The 14,556-nt window shown below is 42.8% G+C and overlaps 1 protein-coding gene across 2 annotated transcripts in view; it reads right to left on the reverse strand.

Moving 5' to 3' along the window:
• Positions 1-9,260: 9,260 nt before the first annotated feature.
• The window catches only part of LOC137123356 (NACHT, LRR and PYD domains-containing protein 3-like), a 28,203-nt gene continuing 22,907 nt past the window's right edge, over positions 9,261-14,556 (reverse strand). The window contains exons 7-9 of one of the 2 annotated variants that reach the window (XM_067496951.1): positions 12,606-12,779; positions 11,576-11,622; positions 9,261-10,369 (exon numbers count right to left, since the gene is read on the reverse strand). In XM_067496951.1, coding sequence (XP_067353052.1) covers positions 9,840-10,369; positions 11,576-11,622; positions 12,606-12,779 — 751 coding nt within the window. In that variant the 3' untranslated portion in view covers positions 9,261-9,839. The remainder of the gene's footprint in view (positions 10,370-11,575; positions 11,623-12,605; positions 12,780-14,556) is intronic. The other variant, XM_067496952.1, reaches the window with a different exon arrangement.

A 14,556-nucleotide genomic window follows, 5' to 3' on the forward strand; every position in this document is an offset into this window, starting at 1 on the left:
CATACAGTCCAGAATGTGGGAATATTAAATGAAAACTTCCAGGTACAACATGAATTACAGTGATTTATTAGTATGCCACATTTTTGTACTTTCCAAATCCTACTGATGTAACTGAAACCATTAATAAAACTGGGAAACTGATCAATAGATTAGTCACTTCAAATGATTGTACATATTCTACAGATGTTCTGATCCAGATTGTTGTCCAGATCCTAACCAAGTTATTTAGTATTAGGAACATGCTGATACAAAATCTGGTCTTATGTTTACCAAATCAGCCCAACATTACCTCATAATTGTGTGTGATTCTGAACTCATTCATAAATGTTAGTAATTGTATGATATAATAATGTTGATGGAAGGCAAAAGGCAAGACAAACAGTGCACAGTTAATATGGTTTTCCAGTGGTTTATCCTGAGAACAGTAAAACGTGCATTTTAGTGATTTGATGACTTTTGCAAGGTGGAGGATCATATGAAGACTCTCTCCCAATGAGACGAACATTGGTTTTGGAGATCGACAACCAGAGATGCGAGGAAATGACCAGCACTTTAGAAAACAGTCAGGAGCAATGAAGCAAAGAATAAACACGCTGGCAAAGTTGTAGGCAGGGAGAGAGGTGGATGGCAGAGGTGGGCAGTGATTTGAAAGTAGAGGACAGCTTTCTGCTGTTCGTGGCGTTGCTGAGCTTCCCCTGGTAGTATTCAGTCTTTGCCCTGGTGACACTGTGAAAAAAAGATCCAAGCAGATCCTGACACTCAGACACTGCTGAGCGTGGTGCTTGTTCACAGATCCAGTCTGTGAGGCACGGATTAGAAGCTGAGGGACAAGTGGGTCTAGAAGACATGAAGCAGAGACTATCCAGAAACAACGAAAGTGTATTGCAGAGGCTGTCCATGGCTGCATCTACATCGAGGATGGATCCAGGTTTCTGCAAGTGCAAGCAGGTGAACAGCTGACTGTGTAGCAAAAACTGAAGTGAAGTCAGCCTTGTTCACTGCAGACTGGCAGTTCAACAGGGCAATAGAAAAAGAGGCTGGTAACAAGGTGGTTCGGGTGAGGGTGCGCAGGTGGGAAATATGTCATCTTTTAGTAGGACTTGTGTGTGTGACTTTGTGTGTCTTTGTTAGTTCAAAGTTGTGAACACTTGGTGATTACTAAGCTGAAACTACCACCAATAACAGACCAAATATCCACTTCACCAGAAGAGCAAAGCTTTCTACCTACAGTTCTTAACACTATTAAAAACAGACTAAATCGGCAGAAATGACAGAAACTCAGCTACCTCTGAAACCAAAAAATAAATTTCAAACAGCACTTGTTCAGTTTATCTCCTGTCCTAGTTTGGTGCTTGTCCTAGCTTACCAAGTGAAAATCTGAGTTTTAAATGGTCACTCCACTTAAAATACCGCCCCCTCGTTGAAACCAAACTAAATGTCCCAAACCCACGATGCTGAGATTCAGTGAATGTGGTGCTGATGGTGTGGAGGTGGATCAGTTTGTCAGATGAGACTCTATAAGATAGAGAAGCAGCAGGCAGCCCAGACACACTGCTACTCTGTTAGAGACAGAGGAGGAGACAATGGATGTTTGTCTCTCATTGTAAATGGTAAATACCCACTTTTAATGCGCTTTTATCCAAAGCGCTTTGAAATGTTCCTTCTCATTCACCCATTCAAACATACAAATATTCACACATACTGACACACTGATGGTGGTGGCTGCCATGCAAGGTGCTCACCTGACCCACCGTGAGCAACTTGGGGTTCAGTGTCTTGCCCAACAACACTTCGACAAATAGCCAGGACGGTGAATCAAACACTGACCATGTGGTCCATGAACGACTGCCTTACCAACTGAGCTACAGACACCCATGTGTATTACTTTGACAGAAGGATTAACTTGTATCAGAGCAGCTCAGACTCCCCAACTGATATTAGCCCCAAACCTGCAGTCAACATTGAATCCTCTCCTTCTGACTCCTCTGTAACTCACTGATATATGAACTCCTCTGCTCCACTCCACCTCCCATTAACAGTGACAAGTCAGACACAACAGCTGAGGACAAACAAAATTTTTCTCTGGCGAATCAGGACAGAGCTGCTAGTCATTTTCCACATGGGTGATAGTGCCATTTGTTTAGACAGTTTGAGGTTTCTGTTCACAGTGTTGTTATGGACTGCACGTTCACAGAAATCTGAGGGAGACAACAAGCAGCACGTTAAAAGTGTGAGAGAAAAAAATTCATTCAAATGCAAAATGCCTGTTTATGGTGACCAAATGCTACATTTGCACCTCAGCAGACCTTCTGTCTGCACTGTCTATAGACCAGAGCTTCATCAGGAAGCTGTCCCGGCAGGGAATACATGGGAGATGAGTAGTCTCAGATACTTGCTAATTGGATTCCTGACCACTGCGTGTATGTTCTGTAAGGTTGATTTGCATCGACCCATTCGTTTGTGCTTTTATGTAAATACAGCTGCTGAGCTGAGTGGTTGAAAGACACCATAACTTATAAAACCCTGTCAATCTGATTGACCCGCTCATGAGTGTAGTTCTGTTCTGCTCTGCATGTTTCTGTGTTTAGCTGATTAAACTCATCATAACCACGACTGTGAGCTGCCTTTTGCCTCCTTAACTTGCCTTACATTTTTTTCCACGACAAAAAGCATGTCCTTTATGTTTGTCAGTAGAAATACACTGAGGTACACTGTAAATATAAGTATATTTCAAATAGTCTAAAACATATCTTTCTTCCTTTAATATCCATGTAGAAAATAACAGAAGCAGGTGTCTTCAATCAGTGGTCTAGCCACTCTATTGAGCTGCACAGGCTGTTTTTCTGAGCAGGGGGTAGACACTTACACCATGTTTCAACCACTGCTCTCCAACATGATCCAACCTGGAGGATGAAACAAAGTCACAATAAGTCCTAAAGAACAGAGCACTAATTATTCTACTAAGCAGAAGTACTCTTACTGTGGTGAAACTGTCCTTAAGTACAAGGAAAATAACGTGTGAAAACTCCACTCAAATAAAATGACCCTCTTTAAAAAGGAATTTAAGTAAATGTTAGTTTTTACACGCTTAGCACACTTCACTGTACTGTACTGTAAAATATTATACAGTAGGCTACTGGTCGGCACTGTCTTAGGTTTTGTGTCCTGTCCTGTGTTACCTTGTGTTGTCTGTCTACACTGTTTGTCTTTACTCTTTTTCGTCTGCACTGTTTGCACTAGGTTGCACTCGATGCACTTTACATAGCTTGTGTTGTTTTGTAGCACCTTGGTTCTTGTAGGAACGTTATCTTGTTTCTACTGTGGCGCCCTCCGTGGCAGACGTGTTTGCTCGCTCCGCGCTCGAATGTCGGCTTTTCCTTCTTTTGTGTGTTTCTTGTTTTTTCTGCGGTGCGCAAATGCCATGCACTGCTAACATACAACCGACAGGCATTACTGGACATCGCCAACTCACAACACACTGACTTTGCTAGTTTTATTCCGCTGGAGCTGCAACTCATTGTTCGCTCCCAGAGTCACCACCGTAACCCCCCAGGAGACCATGAAGCACCGGGCTCGAGTGAGTTAGCTGACCCCAGGAAAGCGCTTCGGAGACGGCGACGCAAGCGAGGCAAGAGGGGAGGGCTCCATGCTAGGGTAAAAGCTCGTGCTAGCCGACCACCGCTACCGAGTCTCCTGCTAGCGAATGTGCGGTCCCTGGAAAACAAACTCCGCACTGATTTTCACCGAGACCTGGCTCTCAAGACAAAGTCCCAGAGGACGCCATTCAGCTACAGACTTACTCTGTTCACCGAGGCGATCGAACGGCCGCGTCCGGTAAGGCTAAAGGGGGAGGTGTGTGTGTGTGTTTGTCAACAACTCGTGGTGTGGAGATATACAGACGGTGGATGAACAATGTTCGCCAGATGTGGAGTTTCTACTGCTGAAGTGCCGTCCTTATTATCTACCGAGGGAATTTACTGCTGTGTTTTTGGCCGCTGTTTACATCCCCCCGTGAGCTAACTCCACCGCAGCACTCAGCAAACTCCATGACGTCATCAGCGCGTTAGAAACTGCTCATCCTGACGCTGTTTTTATTGTTGCTGGCGACTTCAACCAGTGTAGTTTACGGACTGTATTCCCCAAATACCACCAGCATGTGGACATTCCCACCCGTGATAAGAACACTCTGGACCATGTTTACAGCAACATACCTGGTGCATACAGGGCTGCACCCCGCCCCCACTTCGGACACTCAGACCACATCTCTTTGTTCCTGTACCCTGCTTACAGACAAAGACTGAAACAAACACACCCTGTCACCAAACGGGTTAAACTCTGGACCCCAGAGACTGAGAACACCCTGCAGGACTGTTTTGCTCTGACAGACTGGGATGTGTTTAAAGCTGCAGCCACTCTGGAGGACTCTTCCGTCAGCGTACAGGATTATGCTGAGTATGTGACTGGGTACATCAGCACTTGTGTTGATAACATCGTGCCCACCATACAAATCAGGAAGTTTCCAAACCAGAAGCCCTGGATAAACAGTCAGGTACGTCAAATGCTGCGTACTCGCTCTCTTGCAATTAGATCAAGCAATGAGACCGAGTACAAAGCTGCGAGGTACGGATTGAGAAAAGCCATCACAGCGGCCAAGAGGCAGTACAGAGAGAAGCTGGACAGCTTCTACTCTACTACTGACTCAGGGCGGATGTGGCAAGGCCTGCAGCACATCACAGACTACAGGACCAACACCACCCACGTCACCACCTCAACAGACAGCCTGCCAGACGACCTCAACACAATCTACACCCGCTTTGAGGGCCCCAGCTACACTGCAGAGAGGGGGCCCACACACACCTGGACCACTCAACCCCCCTCCCCTCCATCAACTGTCTCAACGACCCAGGTACACAAAGCTCTGAGGAAGATCAACCCCCGCAAAGCAGCAGGTCCTGACAACATTCCTGGGCGGGCCCTCAGAGCATGTGCCAACGAGCTGGCAGACGTTCTCACCTCCATCTTTAAACTCTCCCTCAGCCAGTGCACTGTTCCTTTGTGCTTCAAGACCACGACCATCGTCCCCCTGCCTAAGAAGAGCCCACCCACCTGCCTGAATGACTACAGGCCAGTGGCACTCACTCCAATCATTATGAAGTGTTTCGAGAGAGTGGTGCTGGCCCACATTCAGAGCAGCATACCTGACACTATTGACCCCCTGCAGTATGCCTACCGGCCCAACAGGTCCACCTCGGATGCCATTGCTGCTGCCATCCACTACTCCCTCTCTCACCTGGAAAATAAGGACTCATACCTTAGGATACTTTTCATAGACTATAGCTCCGCCTTCAACACGGTCATCCTCCACAAACTCACCCACAAACTGTCCACACTTGGTCTACACCCCACCCTTTGTGACTGGCTCCTAGACTTCCTGACTGGCAGGCCTCAGTCTGTCAGGATTGGTAACAGGACTTCAGCCAGACTCATCACAAACATTGGCACTCCACAGGGTTGTGTACTAAGCCCCATCCTCTACACTCTGTTCACCTATGACTGTGTCGCCTCCCACAAGGACAACATCATCCTGAAGTTCGCGGACGACACCGCAGTGATAGGACGCATTGCTGGCGGTGACGAGGCAGCCTACAGGAGGGAGGTGGCCAGTCTGGTGTCATGATGTGGAGACAACAACCTCACCCTCAACACGGACAAGACGAAGGAAATGATAGTGGACATGCGAAAGGAGAGGAGAACGCATCAGCCACTGTTCATCCGGGAGCTTGAAGTGGAGAGGGTGAGCAGCTTTAAATACCTGGGTGTCCACATCAGTGAGGACCTCACTTGGACACCTCACGTCACGCAGCTGGTCAAGAAGGCCCAACAGCGGCTGTATTTTTTGAGGAGGCTGAGGAAGTTTGGCATGTTGCCTAAGATCCTCAGCAACTTCTACAGCTGCGTCATTGAGAGTGTCCTGACCAACTGCATCAAGGTGTGGTACGGCAGCACTACTGCCATGGACCGTAAACGCCTGCAGAGAGTGGTGAAGACTGCACAGAAGATCACCAGGACTCCACTGCCCTCTCTGCAGAGCATCTACCACCGCAGAGTCCACAGGAGAGCTGCGTCCATCCTCAAAGATCCCTCTCACCCCCAGCACGGACTGTTTACACTTCTACCTTAAGGACGGAGGTACAGGAGTGTGAAATGCAGGACCTCGAGACTGAAGAACTCTTTCTTCCCCTCTGCCATCAGACTCCTAAACAGCTGACAGGAGTTTGCAACCATGAACATAACATAACATAACTGTTACACGGACACAACTGATACATGGACACAACTGCTCACGAATCACATTTTGTATTTGCACACAAATTGTTTTGAATTGCACTACCGCACTGAGAACGGCACTACCTCACTTTATTGCCTACTCATAACTGCACTACCTCACTTTATCGCCTTTTTTTTAAGAACTGCACTACCTTATTGCTCTTATTTGTTTGCCCTTATTTTTTTACTTTTTTTTATTTCATTTGTATTTTATTTTATTTCTATTTTTTGTATATTCTCATCTTCTTTACTGTGTGACATTCAGAGCGGAGGGCAAAGTAAGAATTTCATTGTACAGGGAAACATGCGTTCTATCTGTGCATATGACAATGAACACTTTGAATCTTTGAATCTTGAATCTTGAATCTGTGTACTGTGTACCACTGTGTATAGTAGAAATGACAATAAAAGCCACTTGACTTGACTTGACTTGAGAATGTGTACAGAGACAGATTATGTGTGTTACAGATTCCATAGTGTACAGCAGGTTATACAGAGTAGGAAACACTTTGTTACTGTTTTTTATACTCTTATTATCACCAAATTGGTTTTGGACAGTAACATGGTGGGTTTTAAGTCCAGTAGTCAACATGTGTTTAAAGTTTGGTGAAGAGTTTCTGATAAACCTTGTAGGAATTACAGCCATTTTATTCATTGAAACCCCAAAAGAATTTAGACAAAGTAACACATTTCTCAATTATACTTATCCTTCTGTGACATCATATTTTAATATTTAATCTCTTCCTGAATCTTACCTTCTAGTCCTGACTTAGCGTCACACAAACTCCACACCAGGTTGTTTCTGTTAATCTTCTTTAAAATATTCTTGTTCACCTGCACAGCATCAGGTATGCCGTAGGTCAGCACCATCACATTCACTGTGTTCCAGCATTTTGCATCTTCCAGTTTAACAGTTTACTAATCACAGCATCCATTTAATATTAGCCTGTCATTCATGCACCTTTTTTCTCCACTAGAACCTTTGGCTCTTTCCAGAGAGCAACATAACTAAGAGTTGAGGGTTGAGAGTCGTTGACCCAGCTCTAACTTGATCAAAAAAGACTCGACTTAACTGCAAGCTGGTTTCACAGGAGAGCAGCTTGATAGCTAAAGGCTCTAACTCCCATTCTACCTTTGGAAATTATGGGAACTACAAATAGGCCTGCATGCTAAGATCGAAGTGGTCTACTGGGATGATATGGAACTATGAGGTTACTTATTATGTAGCTTGACTGTTCAGTGTCAGAAGTTAGGTTTTTCGTTTCTTTGGTTAGATTTAATTTGAGGCTTCCCACCCTTCAGTTCCACTCCAGTCTGTCTCCATTCCATCTTTCCATTCCTCAGCTGGCACCGGTCAACAAACCTGATTCCCATCACCCACCTGTTATTGTTTTATAAGGACTTTCATTCCCATTGTTTGTTGCTAGTGTGTCTCCCCATGTATCCTGTTATCCCTATTCTCGTGCGTTTTCCAGACCATCAGCTTTAGTTTCGTCCTAGTGCGTTAGTCTTGAGGTTTTGTTAATTGGTTAGTCCTTTGAGTGAGTTAGTCTTGGCTTTTGGTTAGTTAGTTTTTTTTTCTAAATTGTTTGTTATTCCTCCTGCTTTCAGCAGTGAACGTTTTCTGTTTGTTTTATTTCCTTTGGCTGCTTGTTGCAAGTTCAATTGATATTCTTTTATGGGAAGCCAATGGAGAGAAGCTAGTGAAGGTGAAATATGATTTCTCTAGCTAATGGCTAGAGTTCCTGGGCATCCTGAGAGTAGGGAATTACAGTAGTCCAACCTAGAAGTAACAAATGCATATACTAGTTTTTCGGCATCACTTTGAAACAGGCTGCTCCTAATTTTGGCAATGTTCTGTAGGTGGAAGAAGGCTGTTCTAGAGATTTGTTTTATATGTGAGGTAAAGGACAAATCCTGGTCAAAAATAACTCAGAGGTTCCTCATAGCAGTACTGGAGGACAACCCTTTTCTGTCTAAAGCATGGGTCTCAAACTCGCAGCCCTGGAGCCAATTGTGGCCCGCGAGACGATATTTTGTGGCTTGCAGGATGATGTGAAAGTTTAATGTTAGTGCTGTTCGTGAATTTAATGTGAATGGCACTCTACCACATTGTGTGCGGAAGGTTCTTTTTTTGTGCAAGCTGGAGCTGAAAAAACCTACATATCACAGTGGAGTACAGTGACATGTCTGTAATTATTAGGCCCACATACAATAACAAGTATTACAAGTAGGAGATTATAGGACAACCAGCCCTTTATATCTTTTAGACGTGCTTGAAGTTTGATAAATTAATTTGTCTTATCTGGTTACATAGATATACAGAGCTGGGTGTCATGTGCATAGCAACAGAAACTTTTGGGTTTGAGCCTCTTCTTGTAGTGAGTGGGTCTGTGACACATTTTTGATATATTTTATTTTATCTTAAAAAGATTGTGGCCATAATAATATTTAATTATTATTATTTGTTGATGCTGTTCATGATCTCATCAATCCAATTCATCTCTATGTTAATTCTACCTTTGATTGTTGTTACATCATGTTGCCATTAGCACAGTATCGTATCTCAAGAACACAATGTGAACTGCTGTAAAACTGCAGACAATAAAACACACAGAATAAGGAGTTCTAACAATCACATGATGTTTGAAGAGATTTGTGGTTATTTTAAAGTAGCCTGGTTTTATTTGAACATGATTAGATCTATGTAACAATACTGTGCTCTCCTGTGCAGAGAAGGCAACAAGGCAACGTGTTTCCATCATTCATCAGAGTGACACTTATTGACTTTGTCACCTGAAATCCACTCACATCTCTATTTAGACTCAATGTTAATTAGTCATGATTATTTCTGGTTTCCGTGTCATTAGCTCATGTTAGAGTTCTGGCCTGGATGTGGTCTTGTGGTTGTGAAATTGGGTCCAGGCATAAAATCACACACACACACACACACACACACACACACACATACACACACACACACACACACACACACACACACACACACACACACACACACACACACACACACACACACACACAAACACACACACAGACAACCACACACACTTCTCAGCTAATCTTCATACATACTCTTCCTGCTTGTTTCCCACCTATACCTGTTTCACAAGCCACAAGTTCTGTAGTCCCTCAGTTCCACTTCCTGCCTATCGTCATTTTGGCCACTTCACACACCTCATCAATCCAATTGTTTTCATCTGTGCCCCAATCCATTTAAAACCTTTGTAAGAGTCATTCACTCCCAGATCATCACGATCTTCAGATTTTTTCCCCAGATGTTAATTTATTTCCCCTTCAGAAATGAGCTGTTTAGCAGAGCTGATACAACTCTCACGGGCAGTGTCTGGACACAGAAATTAGTCTACTGAGAATAATAAAGAAAGAAAAAGTCCCTATTGTGGTCATTTTTCCTATCTGATAAGGGTCCACTTTGATGTAAATGATGAAATCAACAAAAAGCATCACACACACTCTGGAATTAATGTGTCCCACTAGAGAGGACACAGAGACAACAAGGAACCAGACCAGACTCTAAAACCAGCATAGAGAGGTTCAGTGAATGTGGTGTTGAAGGTGTGGAGCTGGATCAGTTTGTCAGAGGAGACTCTGTAGAAGGACAGAGAGCCATCAGGACAGTCTACATACACTGCTACTCTGTTAGAGACAGAACAGGTGGAGGAGATTGATGTTTGTCGATTATTGTGACACACAGTGTAACTGACATCAGAGCAGATCAGACTCCACGACTGATTGTTCATTCCAAACCTACAGTCTTCAACAGCTCCTCTCCTGCTGATTCCTCTGTAACTCACTGATATTTCAACCCCTCCACTCCACTCGACCTCCCAGTAACAACGACCAGTCAGACCATTACTGCACAGCAGCTGAGGAATGACATCGAATCTGTCTGGATGATCAGGATACAGCTGCTCGCCCTCCACACGTGTCACTGTCCTGTTGTTGTCAGACAATCTGAGCTCGTTGTTCACTGTGTTTGTGTCGACTATGAGTTCGCAAAAATCTGAAGGAGACAAGGAGACACAGCGGCAGTTTGTCATTGATCACACCTGAAACAAGACACTTCAGATACTTCACATACTCAATCCAAATCTTTTTTACAAGAGGAAAACATATTGTTCTTTTGCCTACCTATCAACCTGCCCATCTTTTTCCAATTTACAAAATAATTAAAAACACAAGTCATTATTATTATTATTATTATTATTGTTGTTGTTGTTGTTGTTGTTGTTGTTGTTGTTGTTGTCATTACTACAGAACTATTCAGGGTCTGATTTCAGTTCTTTTGGCAGTGAAGTTCATGGGTTTGGGCTTGGGCAGCTTGTCCCAGTCTTCCTCATAGATTTTCTCAAGCTCCCTCTGACTGGACAGGAAGTATGGTAAACTCATGCTCTCTAGGAAAAGTAGAAAGACATGGAGTGGCCTGACAGCCAAATGTTTAAAGCACCGAACACATTGCCCCAGTGTCCCAGGTCTGAATCCCAAAAGTTGCCTATTTAAACACCATTAAACACACCACCTACTGTAGGAACACACAGAAGTTTCAGTAAGTTACATATACAGCCAGACCTTCACTACAGCCAAAGATCCACAGCACAAGCATTTTCTCACATTTACCTCTAAAAAGTTGGATGGTCGGTTCTGAACCAGAAGCATTTAATCCTGACTTCAGAGACCAGATAGTGTTTAAGAGTGTATGATGCGGTGTCTGCATGGTAGCTCTCAAGTGTCTGTTTTGGCACGCTTTTTCAGGGATGCAGAGGGACTAACACTATTTCTGCTTGCTCTGATTGCTTCAGTCAAACCACTCGTGCCTCATTAATTTAAAAAGTGTCTTATTGGGAAATGTGTATCCTAAATGTGACATTTGGAATAGAAATAAGCTCCAACACTTATCTTACTCTAAAGAGTTGACACAGATTCATGGAACAGTAGCTGCAGCAGTGCCAAGACACTCACTTGTAAAAGAAACTGACCAATCACGGAGGAGCAATGATTTCTCTTTGATAAGTTTCTTATTTCTTTTAGTTTAGTAACAACAACTACTTGAAGGGCTGTGCAGAGCATATGCTGTGTAAAGAGCAAAATAAATCTGGTTCAGAGAAGGGAGGCCTCTCACAGGAGGCACTGCAGATCTCCACTGCCACCTGACATCCTGCCAGACGGATCCTACATGTCCCTGTGGACCCAACAGATGGTGAATACTTACACTTCCTCAGACCAGGTTTCAGGAACCGCTCTCCACTAGGATCGACCCTGGAGGAAGAAACAAAGTCACAACGAACATTCAGAAGTTCATAATCATCATCATCATCAGTCATCACTCAGATCCACCTTCATGTTGTGTGGCTGTGATTAAACCAGTCATATTGTAGAAATGTGTCTGAAATGATTCACCAAACTTACAAAATATTTTCATCTGATAGAATATTGGCTGTGGGTCCTTCAAAGCTTTTAAATGGTTTTAAATGACCCTTTTATTAATAAAAAGCTCTGAAAAGTATGAAATTGTCTAACATTAAGTTTGGATACTGTAGTTCTTAAACCATAACATATAAGAGCACCAGCCAATTGTAGAAGTATTATCACCACTTCAGAACCATGTATCCTGTTCACGATCCACTCGTACTACAAGATATTTAAAATTATCCTTCACAATTAACCTGCCATGAAGTAACCAGCACAGTAAGTGCTGCTGGAAGCACAGAGTGACTCTGAGCTAACTGGAAGAAATCAACAGTTTAATCAAAAATTATGAGCTGTCAAATGACAGACCAAAAAGCAAATAGTTAGTTATGATGTTAAAAAAGTTTTATGAATGCTTTATTTTCACTTTAGAATTGACAGCCCAAACATCTTCAACCAACCATTTCTGTCTATTAACAATAAATAAAGAAGCAGTCCCAGGGTTTTTGGCATTAGTCAGTGGATCATAGTTTTTTGTTTTATTAGGCGGTGCGGGAGAGCATAATAATATATGGGATGTCGCTGTGGTTACACTTGGAGTTTAAACTTTTACTCTTTAGTTCCAAAAAGGCAAATTCCTGTTTCTATTCAAATTGTTTAATTTGCCTGGGTTAATAGCCAATGTTCTTGATTTGTTATTTATTCGATTTGTGAAGCAGCTACTGTACCATATATATTCTAATATATTCTATTCTATTCGATTATGTTATGTTAACCTAGTGATCAGCACAACAATCACAAGATTGACAAACAGTGTTGTTGGCTGCCCATACCTGAGAGTGTCTAGTCTACACTGTGGATCCTCCAGTCTAGCAGAAAACAGCTTCACTCCAGAGTCTCCTGGATGATTGTAGCTCAGGTCCAATTCACTTAAATGGGAGGGGTTGGAGCTCAGGGCTGAGGCCAGAGAAGCACAGCCGTTCTCTGTGATCAGACAACCTGATAGTCTGCAGACAAATACCAAAACATCTCACAATTAAGCCCTTTGCAGAGATTTAATACAAAGGGCAAGGTTGGTGTAGAAAGGAGGAATTAGAATTACAATTAATCATTTAGCAGACAATCAGCTAACAGGGATAGTCGCTAGCTCCTGGAAGTGGTCAGCTCAAAGATGAACAAAGAGGAGTAGTGTGCTTTGAGACGTCTCATGTAAGTTGAACTTTCATGTAATGTGTGTAATGTGTATATATAATGTTGGAGATATAAATGGTGTATTCTTATTGTGCCAACTAGATTTCATGCCAAGTTGTTGAGCCAGCTGTTGTAGCTTCACACATGATCTCAGCAGCCAAGATTGAGGAAAGACTATAGACTATAACATAGTTAAAACTAATGTTATGATGGGGAAACTAAGAGGTGGTAGATTAAATTATCACAGACTGTTGGCATCTGACCTAGAGTTGAGCTTTGAATTAAATTAACACATCAGTGTGGAGAAAAGAAGCTACTGGACAAGCACATCAGCAGAGGTCTGTCTATGGTAGGTAAACTAGGTAATCACAAAGAATCACACTCTAACTCCATTCTATCATTCTGCCATTTTCTCTCAGTTTTCTCTTGTTTCACATTATAGGGAGTTAGGGTTATTAAATGTCCTTTTGTTTGTTTATTTCTTAGTGTTAGTTAGCACTTTCTTTGGTAAATAGAAGAATATAATAGAAGAATAACGAAGAATAACAAATATTGATCCTTTGCAGGAAACAACTAAGTTACAGCAGCACAATAGAACAAACAAAAAGATAAGAATAATAAAATAGCTACAAAATAGCAAAAAAACAAAACAAAAAAAAAAAAAACCAAAAGGTAACTATTTGCAAAAAAATCTAATTTAACATATGCAATATGCAGTTTTTACTGTGTATTAAAAAGGCTAAGGGCCACTTGTGGGAAGGACTTCCTGCTGCATTCAGTCTTGCATTGTGGTGGTGTAAGTCTGTGGCTGACATTGCTCTGGCAAACACCTCCAGGCCATGCAGTGGGTGAGAATCATTACTCTAATGCAGGTACATTTCCTGAGCATCCTCACCTCAGCTACCTGCTGAATGTAGTTCAACTCAGCCTCAATGGTGGAGCTTTCTCCCTTTATCAGTTTTTGATTAGTCTGTTTCTGTCCACAGAGCAAGCCCCCTCCTGCCAGGACACCACACCAAAGAACAGCGCACTGGCCACCACAACCTGATAAAAGTAGAGGTCTGCAAGTACTGAAAGATTTTAACCATCTCAGAAAGTACAGTCTGCTTTGACCCTTCCTGTACACTGCCTCCAAGTGGCTGGAGCAGTCCAGCTTGTAACTCCCAGGTAACTGTAGCTGTAGCCCTTTACTTAGTTTTGGACATGATAAGCTGGAGGCACTTCAGGTTGCGCTACTCCACAAAGTCTACTATCATGCCTTCTCCCGTCCTCTGATAAAATGTTTGTTGTTTTGGCTTCAGTTCATCCTACTTCATTGCAATTTTGGAATCTGGACTTTGGTTTGGGACCTGTGGAAGGCACAGCCTTATTTGTTCTTGTATGTCGTACTCCTACACCCTAGACAGGGGCATACACCTGCCATGTCTAAGAGGTTGTGGAAACCCAACCCAGTTTATTCCTTCCGCTCCGCTGGTAAGCTTGCCCACTTCCAAATAAATAAAGGCTCTATCATTTTTATCATAGTTGTATTTGAAAGTATAGAGACCGAATATCCAACAAAAATTCCAAAAAAGACATGATACAAATGTGGGA

The sequence above is a fragment of the Channa argus genome, chromosome 3 (assembly GCF_033026475.1).
Source record: "Channa argus isolate prfri chromosome 3, Channa argus male v1.0, whole genome shotgun sequence".
Lineage (NCBI taxonomy): Eukaryota > Metazoa > Chordata > Actinopteri > Anabantiformes > Channidae > Channa > Channa argus.